Source organism: Rhea americana, unplaced genomic scaffold, assembly GCF_003343005.1.
Source record: "Rhea americana isolate MKP2758 unplaced genomic scaffold, rheAme1 scaffold_10, whole genome shotgun sequence".
Classification (NCBI taxonomy): Eukaryota; Metazoa; Chordata; class Aves; order Rheiformes; family Rheidae; genus Rhea; species Rhea americana.
The window spans coordinates 5528301-5546399 of record NW_028185039.1 but is presented as its reverse complement, the minus strand read 5'-3'; the positions used below and the strand labels follow the sequence as shown (position 1 = coordinate 5546399).

The 18099-nt window shown below is 41.8% G+C and overlaps 1 protein-coding gene across 2 annotated transcripts in view; it reads left to right on the top strand.

Annotated features, from left to right (window-relative positions):
• XYLT1 (xylosyltransferase 1) overlaps positions 1–18099 on the top strand; it is a 160762-nt gene that overhangs the window by 118921 nt on the left and 23742 nt on the right. The window contains exons 6-8 of one of the 2 annotated variants that reach the window (XM_085302499.1): positions 8343–8559; positions 10609–10785; positions 15174–15433. In XM_085302499.1, the coding sequence (XP_085158625.1) occupies positions 8343–8559; positions 10609–10785; positions 15174–15433 (654 nt within the window). Of the gene's footprint in view, positions 1–8342; positions 8560–10608; positions 10786–15170; positions 15434–18099 lie in introns of both variants that reach the window. The other variant, XM_085302490.1, reaches the window with a different exon arrangement.

Here is an 18099-nt window from a genome sequence, read left to right as displayed (position 1 = left end):
ATGATAATAATTTCTTTGTTCCAAGATGTTTTCTCAAAATATGGCAAACTAATAATACAGCAGTTCAGCATTTAAAAAACACTGAAAGCAATGTATAACCCTTCCAGCTACTTTTTATTTTAATTCATGGATGAATAATGGCTCCTAAACAGTGTGCTTTTCAACTGTCGAAGTCTGCTCTGTAAACAACGGCGTCCTTTCTGAATTTTAAGTCATCATAGTCTTTGGATTGTACGATGGAGAGAGAAAGATTAAAAGTGCCATCTTAAAAACTGGAATACTTATACAGCTCAATTACAATGTACTTTGTATTCAAGCCRTGTTCACAATCAGTACATGTTTTAGTGCCAAATAAGGAGAGAAACCAGACTTCCTTTTATAGAATGAAGTTTTCTTTTAATTATGTCAAAGCCATTAAAAAGTACATCACTGATTTTTCTTTAGAGGCTTCAAAAAAGGGAGTGGAGGTGAAAATGGCTCCTTAACTCAGSTGGAGATGCGTTATTTCCCGAGAGAGCTGGATGTATGAAATGAAATTGCATACAGTGGCTGCAGTCATTATATAGCGCTTAGTGGGCAASACTTACATTTTCTCCTCTTTTCACTGTCTTAAGACAATTAAAAGCAGAAGAATAACCCTGTAGCTGTATGAGCTATTACAGTTTTGAACACCTGGAAGATTTGGATTTTTTTGGCGAGAACAGCACCTGACTGATGCATTATAAAATATAAAGACAGTCAAATGCGACATCTTCAATGACAGGCAGGGTGAAGACTTTTTCTTTCTTCTTCTTCTTCTTTTTTTTTTTTTTTTTTTTTTTTTAAAAAACTCTGCCACAGTAGTCATTTGGGAAACAGCTTAAACGTGCTGTGAAGGCTGGAGGCTGTTAAATCTTTGAGGAATCTGGAACGCCTGGGCAGCGTGCGAACAGCTCTCAAGAACGCCGTGAAAATGGTGTTATGTATCTGGGTTCTTCTCTTGTGCTGCTGTTTTCCTCCTCATTAATGCTGTCCTCGCCGGTGGTTTCATCCTCCTCCTGGCGTGTGGGTTGTGGACCGCTTCCGAGGTGTTTCGCTGAGCTGGACGGCTGGGGTGAGGAGCCCTGCGAGCCCGCGGCGGCTCTGCCCGGCCGGGGGACCCTGCCTCRCTCGGGAAGGACCCGCCGACGTGCTCGACACCTCTGCCCGCTTCAGTCCGGTTCTGCCGCCCCGTGTTTGCTTGCATCGCCCTTTCGGACGGGGCTTTTTCTTCCCACTGTGGCACGTGCTGTTTTTTGACCCTCTGTACGCTGGGTTAATCATGGTGTGGTGCTCTGGTAGAAAATGGATCGCACAGTAAATGCTGCTGTGTATTGCTGCATTGATGAATCACCCAGTAAGTTCCTAAATACTAGAATAAAATTTAATATATTATCCCTRCTGTAAGAGTAGTTTAACTCCTTAGCTCCCAGCAGTGTTTACCTTCCTGTTCATGCTAAGTATTTGGTGATTCATTTGGCTGAAATTTCACTCCCCCCCCCCTTTTTTTTGTTAATTTTTCTAAACACATTGGTGTTSTGAAACACACTGGCTGGGAAGATCTATTTTTTGCTTGTGAGTAGTTCAACCCAACAGTTGCATATGAACTGTATCAACTGAAATAGCAACATGCAACTCTGTGCAGAAAGATTGYATTTAAAAATTTCAGGCATTACAGCTAATTTTCAGATACTCCTTATTGTTTTATGCTAAGTGCTAGGGATGCCAGAAAGCTGCTAGTCCTTCTGCCTGATAATTTGCCTCCTTGTTGGGATTTTTTTCTCCTCTGTTTTTGAAAAGAAGTGGTCAATGCGAAGGAAAATAAAAATAAGAAAATAAAAATTTGCAGTGGGTGAATGCAAAGCATGAGAAATAAGTGTGTGCAAAGGGACAAGAAATCATTTTAAAAAGACATGTACTGGATACAGCACAAGGTTAGATTTTGTATCRTTGACTCTGGGCCTGTGATGAATTCACACTGCATCTCTGAACACTGTCTTTTGCAGTTTTCTTCATGTTTTGCTTATTTTTATAGACAAAGAAGCACTTGAGTTGTGACCTCCATAATCGTGAAAGGAAGCCGTTAAATTTTTGTCCTTGCATCAGCAGTTGCAGCRTGTCTTAAGACATAATGCAAGTGAAGAGCGGTGGAAGGAGCCCACAGGAGAGCCTTTGGTAGCTCCTCTAGAGCCCTGTGCTCATGAGCGGCTCTGCAGAGCGGTCGTCAGAGCAAAGCAAGTCCTAGCGGGGTCATCACTGCAGAAAGTACACTCTGCAAGTTTCCTCCCCTAAAACAATTTTGATTTTCTTTTTTAATTTTTGAACACTTGCTGAGTTTGCTCCTTGGCCTGCAATGTTGAAAATCTTACAAAGCAGTAAGGGCTTTTAAGACTTCCTTTGAAAGAGAGATTTTCAGCAGATGGAAAATCAGATCTTTCAAAACCAGTGCAAGTAACTCTTAGGAAAAGATGAACAAGAAGAAAAGATGAGGAATTTGCTTCTAAACGTAACATAGAGCTGCAGTGTGACTAGAGCCCAGAAGCCAGCGCTGGGGTGGTGCTGGGGGGAGCGCGGTGTTTCCGGCAGCCTCCCGCGCGTGTCCCGGCGGGGCTCCTGGCAGCCGGCGGGTGCCTCCCTCCCGTTGCAGGGCGTACCGCCGTACGGGCGATGAGCACCAATCGCGCTAGAAAAGTAAGAGCTTTCCTGTGTTCCCGATTAACTTTTGAGCGTTAACCACCATGGGCAAAGCTACTAAAAGCATTTTGATTTGTTTGCTTACTAATGGTTGGGGCTTTTGCATATGAAATGAGCCYGATCGCACTGTAGCAAATCCAATCAAGAGAGAAATTCTTTATAATTTTATTGATGTTTCTTTGTGCATTGGCATTCAAACTTAAGGGATTGTTAGGATAGTATTGTGTTTATAATATTTTCTTCGGAGCAAGGGAATTAAAGAAAGATAAGAAGTAATTCTATTTTTGACCTGGTAATATTTGCATTTAGGATGCTGCAGTTTAAACACATTGGAAATTGGGTTGCAATTTTCATTTCTCCCTCTCTTTTCTTCCATCTTTTTTTAATCTATAACAAGAGTTTTTTCATAGCTTTTTGAACAGCAGGAATTCTGAATTCTCTACTTTCTTCACACCCAATTGCCCATCATACCAGGAGGAATTCTTCCTAATCTTGACAGACTAAGTAGGTGCTATTTCTTTTGACATTGTTCTCCTTTTCAAGCTTCAACTCCATTTTGGGGGGGAGAGGRTTGTTCTTAGCCCTAGAGGCTTTCAGCACAACAAAAAGAGGCCTTGAGAAACATGCTGCACAATCACTTCTTTAGGAAAGCAGATGCTTATCTGGCACAGTGTGGGCACTGTGCTTAAATTGTCATTGTTAATTATTTCAGATTTTTAAAATGCTCTATAACTCTTCATAGAATAGAGTTACTCATGGAAATGTGGTAAAGTCAGGGTTGCATTGCAGACAACTGGAATTTGAGCACTTATTTGCAAAAGRCCGGGATTTCTGTACATGCCCTAGTCCGGGAACGCAACTGCTCTGTGCAGATTTGAATTTTATTGACCTTGCTTATTATGAAGAATTTTTCAGTAATTGGTTTATGGAGGTGTATGGATTGCTCACACATTATTTGCTGCAACTGTTACATTCAGAGTTGCCAAATTACTGTTCTGTGCTTTCTACCTGGTCACCCGTGCTGCAGGTTACTTCTCTCTGCCTCTGGCCAGACTGACTCCAGGAAGAGGTTCCACGCTGGCTGGGTAAACACCGCTGACAAGCAGCCTCACATGTGTTTATAGCCATAGAAATATTTATTTGGCCTTTTTTGTCCAAATTGTGTGACTTCAAATGTTTGTCTAAAGTGAATTTTTGAAGAGTGGTAGATATGGTCAAAGCAACRTGCAGGGTTTCTCCACGTTCATTCAAGACAACATTGTTGTGGTCTTAGTCTGRCTCCAGGCACTGTGGATCTTTGCTTTGACACTGACTTTCTGTGTGTGATAAATTGTCTCTCTGATATGTCCTTGACTTTTGTTCATAGTTCTTACTTTTGTGAATGATAATGAGGTCTTGGTAGAGACATCTGGTTAGCAGTGAAATGTTGGTAGCAAGCTTTCCAGGCAATAGGCCAGAACCAGGAAACATTTAGGAAGAGGAAACTATTCYTGCTTAAAAAAAATACATTCTTTCCAGACAAAAACCTTTCAGTGATAATCTTACTGATAAGTAAAATTTTACTATCTGATAGCTTCCGATGCTTGAGAAAGCTTTATTCATTCATGGACTCTGGAAACCAGAAAACAACAAAACTCTTTATATATTGTAAAAACATGAGCATTCAGGAGTGGGGTTCTCAGAGTTACAGTTCTGTGCGGTGTCACTCGGTGAAACCTATTCAGAAGACTGAGATTTGCTTGGGATATTTTTTTTGGTATTAAGTAACTGTGCCACAGTATATTTAGTAGTAGTTAAAATACATTGCAAAACGCATTGAGCCATTTGTTTATATTCATGTTTCAGAAGGTTTTACTAAACATCTTACTCATAWTATATATGTTCCAGAATCCTGTAATCTTATCTTAAATATATTTATAAATGTTTAAATATGCTACAAAGTGAGAGGTGATCACTAAGACATATTTTGGTTGTGAKCTTTCTAGACTGTTAACTAACTATGGGTGTTATACATCATGTGTTACAATTAGGTGGGTTTTTTTACAAAGCATAAAAATAATAACCCAGACCCATGTAAACCTTGAGGCTGCATTCACACTTAGTGGGGACATAAATGGAAATTTTCACACTTTTATTTGCCTGATTGATGAACTCAGCTAGCAAAATGTGTAAATATTGTGCTATGCCTGCTGGTTAGTTGCAAATATAATCCAACCTCCACAAAATTAGAGGCTCCTTATGAAGAATAAAAATTGATTAAGAGTGAACATAAAATGTCTTAGATGGAATAAGGTTAAATGAGATGCTTTTTGTTTAAGCTTGATCTTATTTTATTTTCTTGTAGTTGACTCTTTCTTCATGTGATTTTTATTTTCTCTCCGTCATTTGTCCTAGATCAGGAGAAAGGCCAAGTGTCTTCATCTGATGGCAATCTGCATTGCGTATGGCTAACCATATCTTGATACAATTACATGTCACTGTCCTGGAAGTACATCTACAGTTAGCAGAGGTGTGCCAGTCTTACCCAATGTTCAGGGTGCCAGAAAGCACTTGAAGTTGCCCCTTTGACTAAAATTAATGAAGCACTAATCCATTCTTTTCTTCTTTACCTTGGGAACTATCTGCTACAGTGTCMTATAAAACCCAAAAGAGGAAGACTTGAAGGGAAAATAACCATTGTGAGCATTTCATTGCTCTCTCTGATGCCTGGCATGCCTTATCAAGTGCATTCTTTTGGTATTAAGTTGAGTAGAAACAGAAACTAAAGAAATGCAGCATTAGACAAGAAACAAATCAGTAAGGTTGAGGTTTTGCCTTCTATCTTACCTTTCTGTTCAGAGATGGCTTGCCCCAGATGCTGTTGGATGGCTAGTCAAGAATCTTTGTGAACTGTTTGTAGTGTGATAGGGTTTTTTGGTGCCTCAAAGAGGCCTCCAAGTCATCCAGATAGCACCTCTCCCTCCCCCTCAGGTAACGTGCAGTATGCGTAAATTCATTTCCTGGCTGTCAAAATCACTTCTGCTGGAGCAGCTAGTAGCATCRGTCATCCTGGAAGAGACTCTGGAGAAAAAGGAAAGCTGTGTCCACCTCTTTCACTTCCATATGCAACTCTGCAGTCCAGTGCCAACCAGCCCAACAGCCTCAGTCCGCTAGAGGAACTCACTGTGTCCTCGGGCAGGATTGTTTAGCTTCTAGCAGATCCCAAATACGCTAGATTTGCTTGGCTCTCAAGGAACATAAATGGATAACAAGCAATCACCCAGTGGAGAGCTTTGTCTTCAGAGCTTGTTGTGTAAATTATTGCTTCATAGATAAAAGGAAATTATTTGCTCTGCCAGTATATTAAACTGTTTACGTGTAACAACTGTGTATGAAGGAGGCCTAGTAAGAGCAATCGTTCTGAGAAATGTCTTCCATTTAGGTTGTTATTGCTGTTTAAATACTGACATATTTAAAACCTGGTATASAGTTTCTAGAAAGGTTTAAGAAAATATTAGCAAAAGTGTTGTCCCTTTGTAGGTCTCCAGATATTGCTGCTCTTCAGCTGGGCTATACTGCCTTMCTGTAGGATGAATGTTTGGAAAGTACATTTAGTTTTCTTCTAATAACCTCTTCCTGTAAGATTTTAGGACTGGAATTTATTGTGAAAACACTTGTGCTCCCAAAAACTAATTATGTCGTATTTCAGTGCATGTGCTGAGTGTTACTTGTCCAAACCATTAACTCAGATAATCATCGAATTGTGCAAACATGCAAACAGGGAGCCTGTTGCCTAGTTTGGAAAACATGAAGCGGCAAGACTAGGTTCGCTGGTGGGACCTTCTAATGTTGTGTGTAGCCACACTCTACTATTGCCARCTTCATGCAATAAAACTGAATTTGTATAACTGAGCTTTCTGAGATCAGCTGACTGCAAACCATATCATGTTATGCAGACTTAGGTAGTTTGAAAGTTGGAAGGTCTGTGAAATATTCAGGGTGTCTTTTTTTTTTTTTTTTTTTTTTTGCTTTGGGGGGTGTCTGTTGCAATCAAAGAAACTTCCATTTGAGAATGAGAATATAAGATGATAAATTGATATAGTTGGAAAAAATCATTTAATGGAAAAGAACTTTCTGTCCCTATTTATGTATGGTCAATAATGTTCTATTATTTTCTTAAAATAATCAACTCAAATGAGCGTTTAGTTTTGAACGAAATAAATGACCAAACTCTCAGGAACATTAATATTTGATATGGAGATARCTGCATAAATATTGAATTTGAAGATTAAATTCCAGAGCACTGCATTAAAATTGCAAGACTTTTCTATTATCCTTCATAATGGAACATGAAATTAGAAACATGTTCACGGAAAGAAAAATTTCTGCACTCTCATCTGCACGTTCCCTTCACTGTTGTATCAACAGAGGAGCTTTAGTCCTCACACTGTGGGGAGGGAGATGGCTATCAGTGGGAGATAGACCCTGAAGTCATTTATGGTGCTTTTGAAAATCGGTGTATGCCATTTCATAATTGTGTCTCAACTCTTAGATTAACACAGAATGAATTTCAACCTTAAATTTAGCCTGCTGTGTGGCAAAAGACTCGTGTTTCTAGATGTAGAAAGTGAGATTTATGACCAGATTGTATACTCCCCCTTCACTGTAGGAGATGCAGCTCTAGTCGCCTGCAGTTCTTAAATCCAGGGAGACCTGTGGTCGTGGCCCATTAGCTGTGGATGCTAGTTACTGTAAACGATCTGGTTAGCTAACGTTTATTATTCCTCAAAACGTGTAGGATGTGTTGAATACAGCAACTTGCCGCTAGTAGCGGAGTTCGGCCCCCCTCTGAGCGCGTGTGCTGGTTCACGACTGCCGGGCTTCGCTGCTGCGCAGTGATTCCGAAAACGGGATGACAAGTAAAAACCTCTATCAGGCAGCCCCGGAACACCAGTGGGCATCCAGTCCAAAGTGTTTTCAAGTACAGATTGATTTTCCAACTCCTCTTTCGTGTTATAGTGGTCTCAAATAATTCATTTCCATAACATTACAGTTCTACAGTTCTTTTTATCCATGGTTCAGCCATAAACAAAGTATTTTTCTCTGTAGACTTGAAAATGGAGCAAATATACTCATTCCACAGCAAGGAGCCATGCAATTGTACTTCTCTCTGATTAACTATACCCCGGTAGAAAAATTCATGGAATAATAACATAGGAGGAAATTGGTCATTTTGATTTTGTGTATAGTTTGCTGTTTTTCAAAAGCATACATTTATTTAGAGGCAGAAGTCTATTATGTAGGATGTTTTTAGCTCATGTTCTGTAGTGCTTCTTCTGCAGTTGTTTGTAAAGAGTTAAGGCAAATACAGATATGTCAACTGAGCTCTGTAATTTGCATAGTTTTGTCTTTGGTCAGTAGGTGTAAATGATATTTTAAAAAAAATCTGTTGAACTTTGCCCCTATAACTGGAATGTATAACTTACTAATCTTTTATTAAACTTCTCTACATTATTTATGAATAGAACAGAAATATAAGCAGTCACCTTTTTATCCCTTTTTGTTTAGGAGACTAGCTTCTTTATTTATCGAGCTAGTGGTGATAACAAAATACAGATTAGCTTTTAATGACTGCTTTTGTATTCCCTCAGATTTATTAGAAAACAAGGGCTGGATCGGCTTTTCCTGGAATGTGATACGCATATGTGGCGTTTGGGGGACCGGCGGATCCCTGAAGGAATCGCGGTCGATGGAGGATCCGACTGGTTTCTCCTCAACAGGAAGTTTGTGGAGTACATCACTTATTCCAATGACGACCTGGTAACAAAGATGAAGAGGTTTTACTCTTACACTCTGCTTCCYGCTGAGGTATGTGAATTCAAAGCAATCCCTCTTTTCTCAAAACTGCAAGTTTTATGCTTGTTCCAAAAAYCACTGAAGTCAGAGGAACTTCCCCCCAGTTTCAGTGTGCTTTGGATCATCCTGCTATTTGTAATGAAAACTTTACCTCCATGACAAGTCAGTCCTTTAGTGTTACAATTGCTTTTGCTGCTGCTTAGCTGGTTTGTTTGTTTGTGGGACCCTTTTGCAAGTCGCAGCTTTGTTTTATACTTTTGAGCCCATTAATCTATTAACCAAAAATCCAGCTACCCTTTGCTTGCAAATTGTTCCCCCACAAAGACTTTGAAGGCTATTAGAGACAGCGAATTGTCTTCCTAAGTAGCTTTCCTCACTGTTATCCAGCCCCTTACTTAAAAATAAAAACTTCAAACAGAGATTTATTGTTCAGTTCAAAGCTCAGCTAGCAGGCATCCTYGCGAAGCATTCAGATCATTTAGGAGTCACCCCTGCTGCCGGCGATGGGGAAGGGGAGCGCGCAGTGGGACGGGTTTGGCTCTCGCACGCAGCGCCGCTGGGGAAGGAGCAGAGCGCGGGGCCAGGCGCGTTGGCAGGCTGCGGGGCTCCTGCCCCGGCTGTGCGCACCCTCTGCCGCCTCGGGCTCTTCTCCCAGGGTGCAGAGTGTGCAGCCGGCTTGAGGAAGACCTGATGACGGTCTGTAAAACCTTTTCTCCTCACTGGCAGCCCCTGAACGTTTTGAGGGATTGATGAGAACAGGCTTGCAAATTTAGGCTTATTAGCTTGCAGCAGAGCACAGCGGTTGTCATCTTTTGATAGGGGTTTATTATTCCACATGCATGTTGAATAATCTTGCTTTAATCCCATTTCTGTTAAAAATCACCTTGTCTCTCAACTCTGATAACCTTTTCATCCATTATTTAGCAGAAATTTCTGTATCATTATGAAAGGACACAGGGCAATGGGTAATTGGGTAGGTTTTTTTTTTTTTTTTCGCGCTTGAATGCGAATGGATGCCTTTATGGGTTTAACCAAACAATTCAAGCATAAAATCCATATTCACTGAGCTGTCATTTAACATTAAAAAGGGTAGGGGGATTATTTGGGGGCCAGCCATGTTAATATTATGCCAGTTATTTATAGATCGTTCTATAGCTGATTTTAAATAGAAGTCACTGCTCTTAGAATCCTCTCTCGCAGAGCTAAGTTTGATCATATTCTATTGCTTCTCTTTACAAGGTCTTCTTCGCAAGATACATGTCTGGCTTTCTAAAATCACCCTGCCTTCACTGACCTGTTAACCTGCTGTATCAGTCCCCATTACCCACGATTTATGTAATAGCTAGAATTATGGTGATATAATTAGGATAGCCCAATAGGAATTCCTTGCTGCCTTGAGTCAGCAAATAGAGACTTACTATTTCAGAAGTAATTGCAGGAGGCAGAATGTCCTCCTGGCACCTGGGGTGAACTGTGTCTTTCAGTGCAAGGCCATTCCACTAGCGATGCATTTCAGAGTGCTGGAGGCACAGAGACCGGCAGAAAAGCCCTCTGAGTCTGTGTTTTTCATAGTATCCAGGGTGGCGTCTGAGATTTGAGAATTGTCTTAAGAAACAATTTGAGATTTATCATGAACATGTTGCTCAGGAAAACAGCCCTGAATCTGTTGGACCAGAGAATAGCTTACTGAAGTGAAATAATGGGAATTTCTTGAATTGCTCGTACAACTGAAATAAAAATAAAATAATTGCTGGCATTAGTGCCTTTCCCCTCCAATGTCCAAAGCTGATCATTATTCTGTACCAGCTTATTGCAGCATGCCCTCAGCTGTGTGTTATTACTGTTTGGCTGTGTCTGTAGTGTGCTATAATTTTTCGTGCTCTATARAATACGTATGTGTGCAATGTCCTTCGTACATGGCAAAACAGGAGAAGTTGTTAGTCCTCACTTTTTGAAGGAAAGTAAATCACCTGAGTTCAGTTCAGGCCTGCAGGCTGCACTAAAGGAGAAAATGGAAGTCTGAAGAGCTGAATGTACTGATTTGGTCTTTTTTTCTTGCAGTCTTTCTTTCACACTGTCCTGGAAAATAGCCCATACTGTGACTCCATGGTGGACAACAATTTGCGTATCACAAACTGGAACCGTAAACTTGGTTGCAAATGTCAGTACAAGCACATTGTGGACTGGTGTGGCTGTTCGCCTAATGATTTCAAACCAACAGACTTCCACAGGTTCCAGGTAAGTGAAGTGTTCCGTTCTCCGATTTCCCCAGGGAGACTTTTCACCCTGGTTCTGGATGTGGAGAGCAGTGTAGCTGCTTGGCTTCAGCAGTTTAGGAGAAGGAAAAGCCTCCTGTGTTTTGGCCTTTGAAACTTATCACTGTGTTGCAAGGTTGCAGCGCAGTTCTTTGGAGGCTTCCTGCTGGTTGATCTGCTGTGCTGGGAAGGGGGGAAACCTGGTGCATCTAACACATTATAAACATTATTCTTGTGAATTTATTGCAAAGGGGTTTTTTTGGTCAAGGTTTCAGCTCAGATGTTTTCATAATTTCAGGAATGTACTGGCTTTTGTAGTTAAACAACAGTGATTTTTGTCTTTATAATTTAAAAGAAAGCTAAAAAATGTGATTAGAGTACCTGCTAGAGGCTTACRTAGCACAAGGCAAAACAGTTTCTATTACTATATTCTTAAACATGATTATATTTAAATTTATCTCATGATTTGGTGGCCAGAGTCATGAGGTTTAGGTCACCCAGGTTTGGCAATACTGCCCCAAAATGTTTAATTGGTTCCTTTGTGATACAGTTTCCTTAAGACAGACATGAGAGCAAATGCTTGTGTTCAAGGGTGCACTTGGTCTCAAGACTGTATCTGGCCTGTTCTATTAAGAATGAACAACRGCTTGTTTCGAGGTCACCAGATTTGCAATTCCAACCCTCCAGCTCCTCAGGGTTCCCTGCATAAAGCATGTTTGTTCAGGCTGCGTGTGGGATGGGGAATATGTTACCCTACAGCACAAAAATGATGACTACTCTGAAACAGAGATCTTTTCTTTATTGTAACGTGCTGCCTACCAGGCGCAGTTGAAGTCAGTGACACAGACACAAAAAGAGCAAATGAGACGTTATCTAAGAGAGCCCCTGCTTTCCCAAACTCCGATCTCAGAGAAGTCTCCAGCACAGAATAATCGGGAATTCTTAAAAAGCTACCAAAAGTCTGCAGAGGCTAACCTGCTTGGGACTGGGAAGAGAACTTGTCAGCACCTCAAGCTCAGTCCCAGATATGAACAATGCAAAGCAGTGGCATTTTAAAACCTAAAACCTTAGTCAGCTAAGTAACATATAAACTGCTGGTATGTGCGAGGTTCTGCTGGGCACAGAGCAGGAGAGCTGAACTGGCCTGAGCAGAAGCTGAGGAACCTCAGCCAGGGAGGTGCCTCTCCAAATCCCCTTCCCACCTCACAGCAACAAATCCGTGCTGTGAACTGCCCCGAGAGATGGTATCAAAGGCCTGAAAAACACTTCACAGAAATTATGAAATGTGTCACTTCACAGGGGCCTGCTTAAAATCTTACATAAAATCCTGCTCTGACCCTTCYGAGCTGCATGTCCCGTGCCACAGTCCTCTCCTCTCCCTGCTCGACCGCTAGCACGACACAGCCTCCTCGCTAACGTGACGTTTTAGAGAGATTTTGCAAACACGCCTGCGCTTGGAGTGCCTGCCAGAGCGGGGCAGCAGGAGGTGGCTGTTGGTACAAAGGGACTGGCCAAACTAGAGAAAAAGAAAATACGTCTACTACCATAATAGTAGTCTTAGATTTCTCACACAGAATTTTTCTTCTTATTTTACTTGTTCCCTGTCAACCAGGCATTTGGGAAAAATACTACTGCTGTTCTCATATTCCAGACATTTATATTTCTTCCCTGGGAGGCACATAGCAGTTTGTTAACACAAGGAGAGGGAAGGTTGGAGAAAGCTCTCTCGACTTCAGCTTAGTGTCTGGTCTAGAAGGTTCATTCTGACAACGCTATAGCAGCATCCATGTGCTAATATAAATAAATAAAAAGAGGGAGATGCTTCAAAAGAGTGCTTATTACTGAAAATATGCAGAGTGGACAGCAGGAAAGGAACACAAACTGTGCAGTAATTCTTGTGGCTTTGGTTCGTCTCCTTTGCCAGCTCTGAGGATAAGTGCGCCTGAAGCTGGTCTTGAAAGGAACGATTGTGTCTAGTCTGGGTTTCTTTTCCTCTTCATTTAAAGTCTCCTGTAAGTTCTGTACTGAGCTTTTCAGGAAAGTAACAGAGATAAGCCAGTAAGCCGGCCTGCTTTGGGGGCTGGTAGGGCTCAGGAACAGGTTCRTGGAGTCGCACGCACGGAGGTGGTGGTGGTGCTTCCTCACTGATGTCTGGGGACCGCTGGGTCGCACCGAGCATACAGCTGCGACCTCGCCTCCGTCCACTCCCGCGTCCTTGTCCTCAGCCATCATGCCCTGATGCTGCAGCCCTTCCGTGGCCTCAGACGTTGTGCAGAGGCTGGGCAATCACGGCAGTCACCACTGTTTTGTCCTGAGTTCTGGTGACCATTTTGATGGCTTTATACCAGGAAATGAGCAGGGCCAGGGCATGAGCTAAGCCCTGGCACACAGTAGTCCACGCTGTGTAAATGTTAGCATTCTCTGCAGTGTATTTTTGACCCATGCCAACTAGCAAAGCCCGAGGATGGCTCAGGAGAAAGGGCCAGGCTTGTTCAATAGGCAGCATAGATGAGGCCACCTCTTCTACRGGGAAGAGTCAAGCCATATGGATGCTCCTCAGGAGCAGGGAATGGACCCTACTCTGCTTCATTTACTAGCTTAAGCCCAGTCTAAATAGCTTCTCTACAGCTTTGTTTTCACTGTAGACATGCTCACACATTGCATTATCTGGTATAGCTATTCTGTTCTAAATAGTCTGTCACTTCTCTGACCGCAGTATTTGCATGCAGACTAGTATGTAAAGTGATTCAGGAATTTTAACCRAGTTTTAAAAGCACACCCTAACTTAATCCAGGTTGACTTCACGGGTTAACTGAGCCATTATTTCAAAATAACTGACCTACTTGAACTGTTTAATTGATTGACACAGTGGTGGAGTTGTGGAAATTATTATTTATTCTATCTGACCTTAAAAAAAGTACAAATAAAGTGAATCATAGAAGAGGGACACTGAGAAATTTTAAATTTCTATTATTTTAAATGGCAATTTCTTAAATTCTTTCCTTTATCAAAAACGTTTTTCATATTGGTATAAACTATATATGTGCAGTGGTCTAAAATCCCTTGTCCAAGTAAGTAGCAAAGGAGCCTCTTCCATCACTTCGAGGGATAACAATGTAACCCATGATTTTCCTTAAGCTTTCCATTTTTTCTTTAACTGGATTTGTTTTCATATCTCACCTATTAATTACAGACACAGAATCTCACTTGCCTTCATTTTAATCCCCTAAAATGGTTTAGCATTTTGCCCTCATTTGAATGCAGTGCTGCCTGAAAATGAAGGAGAAGAAGGTTGTTTCTAGTGACATTGTGCTGGGAAGAGTTATGGAGACTGTAATCATCCTGTTCATTTAGGGTTTCACGCAATGGGAATATGTTCTCTTAAAACCTCAGCACACTCTCCTCTAAACTGTGGTGGCCCACTGATACGCTTCGTAGTTAATAGGCACTTGAAGCCTATTAACAGTYGTGGAAACCTCTGTGGTGCTCCTTCCTTTTGTCTGATCTTATCCTCTATCCTTGTTGGTAATTGTGAACATGTTCCTCACTRCAGTGAGCTTTATTCTGGAAGAGTGAAACTTATCCCAAGACAGGACTTGAATGTAGGACTGGTCGTCTCTTAAGAGACCTTGTGCCAACTCTGGAYGTGGGTAGGCCTTGCCTGAACAGTATTAAGGAGTGCTGGACAAAAAGCAAACTCATGTCTTTCTGTATTACTGTGTCATGGCTTTCTGAATTATTGTGTTTAATACAGGTTTGGTGATTGGAATCAGGCAATAACTGAGGTAGGAAGGACCTCTGAAGGTCTTCAGTTCAACCAGCTGCTCAGAGCAGAGCTAACTTCAACTTTAGATGAGTTTGCTCAGGGCCATGTCCAGTTTATCTTCAGCTCTCTTTGCAGCATGCAGTAAAGCGCACTGCACCACTTCCATATCCTGTTGAATTACTGATAAATGAAGTTTTGGCAGACTTCGGGGACTTATATTTTCCAATTTAATCCTGAAACATCTTGCTTCCTCATCTCATGCCTGACCTGTATTTAGGCCAGTGGCTCACTGGTCCTGCAGGCTGCTTTTTGTCCTTCAGTCTCAAGGACAGGCCTGATGCCAAAGGCCTCCCTGTCCTCCACATGAGAGGCCTGTGGGCAGGGGAGGGCTCTCCATTTTTGCAACAGACCAGAACCATCTACATTTATGTTGAGTAATTGTGTAGTTTTTATCTGAAACTTACCGCACTTACCAGTTAAGTCATCTTTGCCTGTGGGAAAATTCTGTTTAAGTCCTCAACTCCAACCCTGTGCTTAGGACAAAGAATTGTGGCTGCAAACAGGAACTAACTTTGGTTTCTTTTTCTTTTGCATTACCACAGCAGACTGCCAGGCCAACGTTCTTTGCCCGCAAATTTGAAGCTGTGGTGAACCAAGAAATAATTGGCCAGTTGGACTATTATTTGTACGGCAACTACCCTGCCGGCACGCCAGGTCTCAGGTCRTACTGGGAGAACGTTTACGATGAGCCCGATGGCATCCACACCCTCAGTGATGTGGCACTGACCATGTACCACTCGTTCTCACGCTTGGGCCTAAGGAGAGCTGAGACTTCATTTCACGCTGTTGGTGACAACAGCTGCCGGTTAGTCTGAATCTTCTTTCTTTTTATATGCAGTGTGTCAGCAATTCCCATGGGTTTCCATGGAAGATGGTAGGTCTGAGTGGTTCAGAGCAGATGGACCAAATTACCTGGCACTGAAGGATGTTCACTGCTTGGCTGTGCTGGGTGGAGCATGTAGTCATGCAGGGCCAGGCAGCTGCAAGGGGAAGGCACCTATTTCCTGGAGTGTTTATGCCCACAGTAAGTTATTGGTATTCAGGGTTGACATTATGGGACATGGCTGTTGCACTTTTAAGGAGCTGCTCTACAGCCTGATCAAGACTGACACGTTCCAGTTGGGCAGCACTGCCCCTTCTGTTGTATTTTCCTTATTAATTTCAGTGAGTATATTATACCCACAGCTCCTAAACCCTCGGGGTCATTTTAGCAGAGGTCGTATTCACCTGTGTTGTGCATATGAAAAGTAGAGGACAGGACTTCAGGATTAATGTAAACGCAGGCAGGTTAACGGTCCTTGCTTGTTTGTTCGCCTGGGTGTGCATCTGGAGCACAAAGAGCTGGTTGCGTGAGCTCGGGTTTGCTTGCTTGCTTGCTAGCTACACCTGAAAGTGCTGCAACAGATGGGATCCATTAGCATCAAATAAATAATCTGTATGTATTTATAAACACATACATATATAGTAAATAAAGGCCCTTAGAAAAAAATCTGTATTTTAGCTTCCTTTTTCACTTACAAGTCTAGGAAAGAAGAATTCAATCTGAAAAGTATTCGTAGGAAGAGTTCTTGGAGTTAGATTGACATAGAAGAGCCTTACTTCATAGTAGATGCGTGGTGCCTGCAAACACATTTGAAGCTGTTTACATTTCAAAGTAGATATGGTTCATCTTTTACAGTCTTACTTTGCAGTCTCTAGTTCCTGCTTCAGAATATATCCCTGGTACCCAGCCTTTTTTTATCCTTACTAAAAACACAGCCTAAATCAGCAACTGCTGAAGACATTCCTTGTGCTTTAACAAATGGCATTTGCCCCTTTCACGCTCTCAAGAGGAATGTGATGTGTTGTGACCTCCTTCTTTAGTCATGGCAATACTGAGCAATATCCCACCTAAAAAGATGTGGCAATAAGTGATCCAGACTCCTATTACAGCTTTGCCAGTAAAGGTTACCAGTGCAAGGCAATAAAAGGTCAATAACAATTAGATATAAATAATCACGAGAAGAATACATTCCCTTCCATGAAATAAAGGCAGACCTGAAGAATTCCTGGGTCATTTATCCCGTATAGTGAAGCCACTGGAGAGGATGGGAGTTATGTATAACTAGTACTAAAATAACTTCACAATTACTTTTGTGCTTATTCCCTTTACCAATGTTCTGATGATGATTTATAGCAATAATCAGTTTCATTTCTGGGAGCTTTTCATTCCACAGGAGCTCAAGGTGCTTTTCAAGCTTGCTCAGATTATAGACAGGGAAGGCATGTCACCCACCAGTGACTGCAGCTGTCTCCAGGATAAAACACAGCTCCTCTGTTGGCTGGAGCCTCCTGAAACAGTGCAGGGAGGAATTGCAAACAGGGCTATTGCCTGAAGGCTTCATTTACATACCCAGCTAAGCCCTCTCAAAACACTGCTAGTCAGTGTTCAAATTAAATCATATAAAAGTGGATAATCCTCAGGTTTATGTTTCGCCTCACTTCTCTCTTGATACTCCATTCTCCTTGTAGGTGTACGCRTGTGTACACTTCTCCGTTCCCTCTCACAACTTTTGCATGCTTCTTGAGCAGCAATAGAAGGAATGTATTTAGACTGAGCACCTCAACAGTATTCCCTTTGCTGCGGGAGCTAAGAGTGGTGTGAAGCTCACTGATATTGCAGTCACCACTGCTGCTGGGTTCACAGCCCTGCTGTTGCTGCAAGGAAAGCCTCTGCTGCTTACGATCATGCTGGAGTCAATCCTGCCCTACCACCCGCAGCCGCCCGGGAGACTTGTATAAGAGATGCTGCCTTGCCCACCTTCAGGGCGAGCTCACCACCTCGAAAAGCAAGCCCCCATCAGCATCTTCAGCAGAAGCAACACTAATGTGTGATTGAGATTTAATTTATTTCTCTCCATCTCTAGGCATTTTTACTCACTGCTGCCAAGAGACAATTTACTCAGACTGTTTCAAGGATATTGTAAATATTTGCTGCTACCTACATATAAAACAGGAGGCCTTAGTGTTCAGGACAGAGGTTAGACTGTTGCTTGCAYTGGTTGCAGAGCTTTGCTGCTTTTTTACCCGGTCCATCAGTGCTGGTCCTGTCAGCACTTCTTAGTGGTGGCATCTTGAGCTATAATAACCAAGATGAGGAGTCAGCCTTAGCTGACTTGATTTCCTGGGAAGGTGTGATACCAGTTGATTTTAAATGTGTTACAAACACATTTGTTTTGCAATTAATGTCAATGCTGCAAAGTAATAAATTACTCAATTTTGGGGCCATGAATAATAGCTTATTTATTTATTTATATATCCGTAGGTACCCACACACATATCATTAGAAAAATCGTTTTGAGGCTGCAACAGACAATGGACTCTAAATTTTAATCATTTGAATCCGTGACTGTCTCGAATATCCAAACTGTAACTAAAGGCTTCCAAATCTCCTGTTTAGTTTTTTCTCCTATTTGGTTATCTGGCATTGTT